We start from the raw sequence: 9,520 nt of genomic DNA on the forward strand, positions 1-9,520 counted from the left end.
AAAAAAAAAAAAAAAAAAAAAAAAAAAAAAAACTTTTATGATTTAACGGTTCGAACGGTTCCCATGCAGTTAATGGCTTTGAGCGTTTCAAATTAAAAGTTAAAACCCCTCCTAAATTAAAATAAAAAAGAAATTTAAACCTCTTTTTTCCAAGAAAAAACAGACCAAAAATTTAATGTATGGATATATATATATATATATATTGCACGAATATCTCAATTAAATAATAATACAATTATCATAGTATTTTATATTAGGTATAGGTATGATAGTTGATGCGTAGCTAAACTAATTTAAATATATAATCTTACCTAAAGTATTACATATTATAATTTTTATGAGAGATGTCTATTTAACCTTTGGTGTTAGGACATCATCCTGAACGGAGTGGAGTAATCTCGATTAAATGAGAAATAGAAATAAACTTTTTCTCATTATAATTATTTGTTCTCGTTCTTGTCCCAATATTTACAAAATATATAATTATTTGTTCCCCTTCTTGTCCCAATATTTACAAAATAAATGTCAAAGAATCTCTAATATTTACCTTCCACATATTAAATTAATAAAAAAAATATGTTAGTGGTATATTTTATCAATCATGTAATTAAATATCAACTTCAGCCGAGTTATTAAAATATTTCTTCTTTCCCTAAAAAATTATAGGTCGAGATCTCTTACCATACATATCACATAAATGATATTTAGAAAAAAAATTACATATTTCCAAATTATTTTCTATGGAATAAAGTTCACATACAACTGCCTTTAACGACCAAGAGTAATTTGTAAGAAAATAATTCAAATATGTATAATAAATTACAAAAATAAATAAATTAGATAAGGAAAAAAAAATATTCATTTGGCGCCGCATTTAGCCCTTTAATAATTGTAGCTCACTAAGATTATGTGCAATGCAAGGCAACATTAAAGTATACATTTATTAGCCGCCATATTCACACCAATATCAGAATTCCACGTGTCAGTTGAACCCCAATAATTTAGTCCAAGTTCATTAAAAATTAGGTCCAAATCAAGATAATCATCGGTCTAAGCATATCAACAAACCAAAGGTCGATCCAAGCTGATAAACAAGTAAGATGCCAATCCAAAAAAAAGTCCAAAAGGCCGAACATCTAAAAAGATCAAAAAGTGTAAGAAACGATTATCCAAAAAGATCAGTATATTTTGTATACTTGAAAGAAAGAATCAAATTATAAATTTTACAAATAGTAACACTTATACTACAAATCAATAAAATCAAATTCATTTCACGAATTAAAATTCTTGTTAAAACCTCGTGGGAAGAGAAGCTAATCAAAAGACCTCCATGACGGTCTTGACAACAGTGTAGTTTTTATTAATCCAATTTAAAATCTAAATAGCATCGATACAACCCGATTCAATGAAAAGAAAAGAATGATAGTAGATAGTAATTAAATGATCGTTAATATATAAAAAGATATATGATTGTTTGATAGTCAATGTCTTAACTTTTAATGATAATATGATAAGGATGAGATAATATTTTATATTATTTGGTTCTAAGTCGACTCTAATTTACTATTTATATCATTTGATTACGAATAAGTTTTAATCCATTTATACAACTAAAAAAATGTAACATTTTGTCCTATGTGAACTCTTAATTTCATACATCTATTTAGTTTTGATCCATCTATATAAAATTAGATCTATTGGTAAATAAGAAAACATTAATTTATGAACAAAGATATTCAAAGGAGTGACAAATAATTAATTTATATTATCAACATGTTCATCAACAATTTAATGAATATATCGATAAAGAAATAACAGTTATAAACAAGCTATTATCATTGTGTTCTATGGACCTCAATTGGATTTAACGTCTAACAGCGTAAGTCCATCGTAGATATAATCTTTTTTAAACTTTTCCTTTCGAGATATCGTATTTTTTGGACTTTCCTTTCGAGCTTCCCCTCTAGGTTTTTAAAAAGATGTCTACTAGGGATAGGTTTCCATACCTTTATACAAAATGTTTCGTTTCTCTCTGCAACTAATATAGGATCTCACAATCTACCTCCCTTTTGGGCCAACGTCCTCGCTGGCACTTGTTCGCCTCTCCAATCGACGTAACATCTCACATAAAGTTTTTTTCATAAGCGTACCAGACGTAAGATCTTTTATACACAATGAACTTATGAATGAGGTTGATGTAAATATTAAGCAGCCAAAATGAAGAGCCTTAGCCAACCAACTATAAAAATGTTTAGAAGAGGTCTTAAAAATATGAGCATTTACAATTTAGCTCCTTCCCCTTGCAACCATATTTATACATCCATTTGGGGATGGATATTTCTGATGTAGTATACAGGTAGGTACTCACATTCTAGTCAAAATAAAATATTTAGTTGGTTAGAAATGGTAGCAGCTCAAACCCGAGTCTCAGTGGCAGTCGAGAATTCCCGACGCCCTCGGTGAACTCGGTTCCTCGGTCACCAGCAACAGGACAGTTAGCACCAGCAATGGTGTCAAAACTTGCTGGTACTTTCCAACCCACCAAAAGGAGCTCTTCAGCTGATGATCTCTTCTCATTCATGAAGCTTTTGATGGACTATGGTTTTTTGAAAAATCTGGCAACTTCCTTGTATAGATTTTCTTCTTCAAACGGTTTCGAGACGTAGCCATTCATACCGCATTTCAGGCATTCTTCGTACGTAGCATGAATCACGTCTGCAGTCATTGCTAATATTGGTATAGGCCGTTTGCCTTCTGTTGCAGTCAATCCTCCTTTGTTTGCCTCGACCTCCATCGTCCTGATACGACGAGTCGCCTCAAACCTGCAGTTTCGACAACACTATACTCAAAGTATACTCCAGAAATTCTTGGTATTCAGATCAGAAAAGCTTGTTCAAGAGATCTGTTTCGTGTGTTTTTTAAGCTAAGACACCAAAGGAGAAATGGAGAGTTGTTAGAACATACCCATCCATTTCAGGCATTTGAATATCCATGAAGCAAGCATCAAAATTATGCGGTAGCTGAAGCAACTTCAGGGCAGATTTCCCGCTATCTGCACACTCAACATCTGCACCAAATTTCTTCAGAGCGCCTGCAGCGACCCGACGGTTTACTCGGTTGTCATCAACAATTAAGATTCTCTTGCCACAGAGAAGGCTCTGGAGGAAAGCAGAACCATTCGGCCGTCTCTGATTCTTAACCCCGAGTACTTGTTGAAGACAGGCAGCCACCATAGTCGCCCTCAACGGCTTCATGATCACGGTATCTGCAAAACCTGCTGCTCTTGCCTTGTCTAGTTCAGCAGTGGCAATATTGGTAGCGAGAAGGATCAGCTTTGGAAACTTTACCGAACTACCGTTCGGTTTCCAGTTCAGTTGATGAATGATCCCACATTCCTCATCAGAATTTAGTATGTCCTTTTCAACTAAGATCATATCTGGAAGGATTGTGTTTCTGCAACGAAACATGCTTTTAATCATTCGAAATCAATTTAAAATCAAAAGAACAAAAGAGAAGGGCTTACCCTGGTAGTGTGGATCCATTTTCTCTGAATAAAGAAGCTGCCATGTTGATGCTATTGGTGACTTCAACTATGATACCAAGTCTCTTCAAATGATATCTAGTTACAGAAGCTCTAACATGTTTGCTATCAACTACTATTGCTTTCATTCCTCTAAAACTGGGGGGAAGTTCTTCAGAGTTGGGCTTTTTCATATCATTCATTGAGTTTTTCTTACATTTTCCAAATACAGCAGTGAAGGAAAACGTGCTTCCAATCTGAGGCCGGCTTATGAAGTTGATCTGACCACCCATTAACTCAACTAAACATTTGCTGATACTCAAACCAATACCAGTCCCTCCATAATTTCGGGAGGTCGAGCTATCTGCTTGCATGAAGGGCGTGAAAACTCGATTTTGGGCATGTAAAAGGATCCCAATTCCAGTATCCTCCACACTTACCATCAAAGTAACATGATCACAACCCTTGTTGGTAACTGCTGTGTTGTTTGGAGCGGCATTCGACTGGAAGTTGTCGTCAGCGATTAGATGTTTGAAGTTATCCCAACTGTTCTGATCATCGGCTGCCTCGCGTCCACTCAAAGTTTGAAATTCACGACCATCCAATACGAATAAGCCACTGTCAGATATTCCGTTGACATATTCCGAGTCCATGGAGACTTTTGAATTCTCAGCTAGGTGTACTTTAACAAATATATGTCCCCTTTCAGTAAACTGGAAAAAAAAATGAAGCTTTTTTATGCTGTTTCCAACCAGTTAGACAATAATAGTCAAAAGAAAACGCAAATAATCCGAACTCGTTAGCAGAAGATGTACTAAAAGATTAAGCGTTTATATTGGATTCGAATATGGAAATACAATCGAAAAATCGCACTCACCTTAACAGAGTTACCCACAAGATTTGTTATAATTTGTCTGAATCTTCCAGGATCTCCAATTACAATTTCTGGAACTTTATCAGAAACAAAAACTGCCAGCTTCATTTCCATATAGATGTTCAATTATGGTTGAAATCACCATGGCAAAAAGCAATGAAGTTATCAATTAACATGACATGTAACAAATAGGCAGCAAACGTGTTTATTTGAAAATAAATGATGTCCATACAGCCCTACCTCCAGACCCTTTTGTCTGGACTTCTCGGAAAATAAAGATAGCACGTCATCAAGTATTGATCGAATGTCGAATGGAACTGCTTCCAGTTCTAACTTTCCAGCTTCAATTTTTGCCCGGTCGAGAACCTCATTTATTAATGCTATCAGTGCCTTTCCACAAGCCTGGGCAGTTTGAGCATAATCCTTCTGTGTGGAGCTTAAATCTGTATCCAGAAGCAGAGCAAGCATTCCTGAAATTGATGCATCAAAGATAATAGATTTGAGTATCCTTTGTACATGTAAAACGAGCTGATTCGGTAAAAGCAAAGCGAGACAGGAATATACGCACCGAGGATGCCATTCATTGGTGTCCTAATTTCATGAGAAACAGTTGCAAGAAACTGAAACCAAAATAAAAGAGAGATTTTAATCAAGAGAAGCAGCATCATATATATGTGTCAGTATGTTTAAAAACATACACAAAATTCAATGCAGAATTCAAGAAAATTGAATTCACCACTTATACTTGCGACAACTAAGTCAAAATGCAGTGATCTCCCAAAGATATAACCAAGGTCATAATCAAGATATTTCCGTGTTTATGATAGGAATCACGACCCTCCACAATGGTATGATATTGTCCACTTTGAGTATACGCGCTCTCATGGTTTTGTTTTTGGTTTCCCCAAAAAGCCTCATACCAATAGAGATATTCTTTACTTATAAACTCATGATCATCCTCTTAATTAGCCGATGTGGTACTCCCAACAACAATACTCAACAATCCTCCCCTCGAACAAAGTACACCATAGAGCCTCCCCCGAGGTTTATGTAGCCCTCGAACTGCCTCCCCTTAATCGAGGCTCGACTCCTTTCTCTGGAGCCCTCGAACAAAACAAAGTACACCCTTTGTTCGACACACGAGTCACTTTTGACTACACCCTCGAGGCTAGCAATTTCTTTGTTCGACACTTGAAGATTCTATTGGCATGGCTAAATTAAGGGTCTGGCTCTGATACCATGTTAGGAATCACGATCCTACACAATGGTATGATTTTGTCCACTTTGAGTATAAGCACTCTCATGGTTTTGTTTTTGGTTTCCCCAAAAAGCCTCATACCAATAGAGATATTCTTTACTTATAAACTCATGATCATCCTCTTAATTAGCCGATGTGGTACTCCCAACAACAATACTCAACAATCCTCCCCTCGAACAAAGTGCATCATAGAGCCTCCCCTGAGGTCTACGTAGCCCTCGAACAGCCTCCCCTTAATCGAGGCTCGACTCCTTTCTCTGGAGCCCTCGAACAAAGTACACTCTTTGTTCGACACATGAGTCACTTTTGACTAAACCCTCGAGGCTAGCAATTTCTTTGTTCGACACTTGAGGATTCTATTGACATGGCTAAATGAAGGGTCTAGCTCTGATATCATGTTAGGAATCACGATCCTACACAATGGTATGATATTGTCTACTTCGAGCATAAGTTCTCATGGTTTTGTTTTTGGTTTCCCCAAAAGATCTCATACCAACGGAGATATATTCCTTACTTATAAACCCATGATAATCCTCTTAATTAGCCGATGTGGGACTCCCCAACAACAATACTCAACCGTTTATGTTTTTGGGTAATGTAGAGGTTTAGCTATCATATTCATTTAACCTCTTATTATGCACTCTGCTTTGAAGCCATATTTTGCTACAACATACATAACTCGAACATAAGATTCATTTAGAACTTTCATCCCAACTATCCTTTTCTCTCCTCCCTAATTCCATCCGTTTCCTTTTCTATTCGAGTCTCTAATTTTTTAGTTCCTATATGACCTGATTGATGGTACCTGGGATTTTGCTACATCCGCAGCCTCCGCTCGAACTTTCAGTACTTGCATTTCATGAAAATCATCTTCAACCTTCACAATGTGAGTTGCTGCACCATACAAAATATATCCAACTAACAAACCGATCACGAAGAATAAGAATGCAGTAGTTAGGGCAGTCCAGGATGTGGGAGCCCTCTGCTGATATCTGCACCATAACCACATGAGGAAAGCCATAAGTCACTGAAGCAAACACTCCACATTAGAGATGTACCTAATATGGTAGAATCTTTTACCTACAAATCATCAAATGCTTCCTGAATGGATCTCCGAAATCAAGGCTGCTCTCGTGCGAAAGCGACAAGTCACCATCTTGATATTGATGACCATACATCACGAGAAGATCAGAAGAGTTCGTGACATCATATACATTTACCAAAATGGCCTGATTCCCTGCAAGCTGCCCAAGCAAGTTCTCCACGAGTGACTCAACATCAAAGGCTCCGCCAACGTAGCTGCTTTAAGATAAGAAACAATTCAACATATCTGGCACATATAATTTCACCCCTAATATGATGCTAAAGCTCAAAGATTTGAAAAAATTAAGGTACATGTCGCTGAGAGCCACTGTTCTATATTTAATGATGAACAAACAAAGCACAGATGAATTCACATTTCTTATTAAACTACTTCATATCCAGACTGACCCTGCTGTTGCTTCTATCCGTTCTTCTTCAGTCGGTATGGATGGCAATTTGGATTTGTAAACAGGAAATGTCAAAACAACTCCAAGATGATGGGAACCCAGCAGCCTGAAGGGTCTTGTTAAGACAGCCTTTCCTGTTGCTCTAGCCCTCAAAATATTTTCCCGGTCCTCCTGCGTCGAATCAGCGTCGAATCAGAGAGAAGCAATCTACCAAATGAGGAAGGCAAAACGATATATACAGACATGCCATTTTTATCCAATATATAAGCTAGAATAGCAACATTTGCTCTACCTCTCCTGACATCATATCCAACGATTCAATATACGAGACTGTTTCTTGAGAAAATATTACTGGTGCATATTCATCTCGAATGGGCGAAGGTTCCTTTTCCATTGTTCTTATCATCCACCCGTGTTGCTTTTCGAAGATATCCCTCTCCGAATGAATCACTCTTTGTGCATACGCCACCCCACTGAGTAGAGGCCGTTCAAAAGCAGTTCTGGCTGTGTATTCTGCAAAAGTTTCCTGCATTGTTGAGTTTCGGGCTTGTTAAACGACAATGTCATGAGGGGAAAAAGACATTGAAATACCAGTTTGCTCAAGAAAATGCACAGAATTGAACAAGTTTATCTTGCAGGGTTGAGATTTCTCAGAACTATAAGAAGAACAAACCAATGTACAGAGGCGAAGTACAAACCTGATCAATAGCAGAAGGGTTTTTGAAGTAATGAAAGGTGGAAACAAGGACAGCCAAGGCATGAACATGGTTAACACTAACATTGAATTGATCCTGCAACATCCTTGCCCTCTGCTCACACATACTCCCCAACACTTCATTCCTCCTCACCTTGATATCAGCATCCATGCCATTATAGATTAACATGCTGATAAACGCCATCCCCATAATCCAGAACAGAAGATACTTTCTAAGCCAAGCCCTGTTAGCTTGAACAAACGTGTAACCCTTCTTTGTTGTTCCCATTTGCTCATTCCACTTCAAACCTACAGAGTTATCGCTCACCTGCATTTTCACTTCCTTTTCTTCTTCATTCCTCTACCAAAACTAGGCCAACCTGAAGAACCAGCAACATTCTTGAGCTCGCTCACTTTCTTTCTGAAAACTCCTCCCACAGTTTCTCCTGCAATTAAACAGAAAAAGCAAAAGGTTGACAAGAGGCAGATTGTCACCTGTTAGATTTGAAGCTCAGAAAGCAAAACCCGAAAAACCCCATTTCCTTTTTAAACCCATTCCTAGATTAGGGAGGAAAGACGATGAGTTGAGTCAGAATCAATAAAGAGAGCCGTTCAATTCCTAGAGACAAGCCTGAGTCTGAAAAGATGGGGTGTTCTAATTGAGGTCAAAAATGAAAATAAGAGGCAAGGGAGAGAGAAAAGCCCACATTCCAAAGAATTCCTCTTCATATACTTTCTGGTCAATGACGTCTTTGCGTAACAAAAAAGGAAACAAACAATAAAAAAATGCAGAACAGTGTAAGCTAATCATGTCCATCTACTCCTCCTTCCTCCAGGCGTGAAGTTCAGTTGTTACCCATTTCACTTCCATTAAACAATCAAATTCATAGCTGAACACTCCGCTGCTCCCAAGACAAACCACACACGCGCAGCGAAGAACACAAGAAGAAACACACACATACACACAGACAGAGACAGAGAGCAGAAAGAAAACAAAAAGAAAAGGAAAAGGGGAAAGTGGGTTATCAAAAGAAACAATGCTTTTGCAGTTTTGCTCACCTGGGTATCACAAAAGATGGAAAATGCAACCAATGATTTGCAGAGATGATGGAGGAGGAAGAAGGTTCTCCACAGATCGATCCGGAGTGGCTTTTACCGCAAAATTTCACATGGGATTTCTTCAATTTCTCCCCCCGACTGTTATTTACCTTTCTTGATTGTTCTTTGGAGCTCAAAAAAATTGAAATCAAACGATTTCTGGGACAACTTTGGTGTCTCCCAAATCGCTCTCCTTCCCAATACTCTTTCACTATGGCAGAAACCCACTATGTCTGCCTCTATTCCTCTCTGGCTTTGTGTACCTTTTTTTATAAAATATTATTATTATTCTTCCTCTCTCTCTCTCTCTCTCTCTCTCTCATCTGCTGTGAGCTCGCTTTTTATAGTGAGTACATACAAGTAGGCTCCTCCTCCATTAACAAAACAGAGAAGAGTGGAAACAGCTTCAACCTGAATGAAAGAACCCAGAACCAGAAAACTCAAAATTCACAAGTTTTTGTATGGGGTTTTTAGTTTTATTGGCTCTCTCACTCTCTTCACTGTGTGGGAGGTAGAGAGAATCAAAATGGTGGGAAGGGGAAGAAAATCTCCATCGCAAATCTGTGTGATAATGACATGCCCACAT

General features: G+C 37.6%; 1 protein-coding gene across 1 annotated transcript; it reads right to left on the minus strand.

Annotated features, from left to right (window-relative positions):
- Window positions 1-2,180: 2,180 nt before the first annotated feature.
- Window positions 2,181-9,520, minus strand: LOC111808606 (histidine kinase 4-like). Its single transcript, XM_023694695.1, has 12 exons — window positions 8,896-9,520; window positions 7,841-8,282; window positions 7,435-7,668; window positions 7,144-7,313; window positions 6,733-6,951; window positions 6,458-6,644; window positions 4,963-5,014; window positions 4,635-4,864; window positions 4,398-4,496; window positions 3,524-4,233; window positions 2,965-3,453; window positions 2,181-2,822 (listed from the first exon to the last, which is right to left on the minus strand). Exons 2-12 carry the CDS (start codon window positions 8,168-8,170, stop codon window positions 2,597-2,599), a joined length of 2,946 nt encoding a protein of 981 aa, XP_023550463.1. The 5' UTR covers window positions 8,171-8,282; window positions 8,896-9,520; the 3' UTR covers window positions 2,181-2,596.

Source organism: Cucurbita pepo, chromosome LG13, assembly GCF_002806865.2.
Source record: "Cucurbita pepo subsp. pepo cultivar mu-cu-16 chromosome LG13, ASM280686v2, whole genome shotgun sequence".
Taxonomy (NCBI): Eukaryota; Viridiplantae; Streptophyta; class Magnoliopsida; order Cucurbitales; family Cucurbitaceae; genus Cucurbita; species Cucurbita pepo.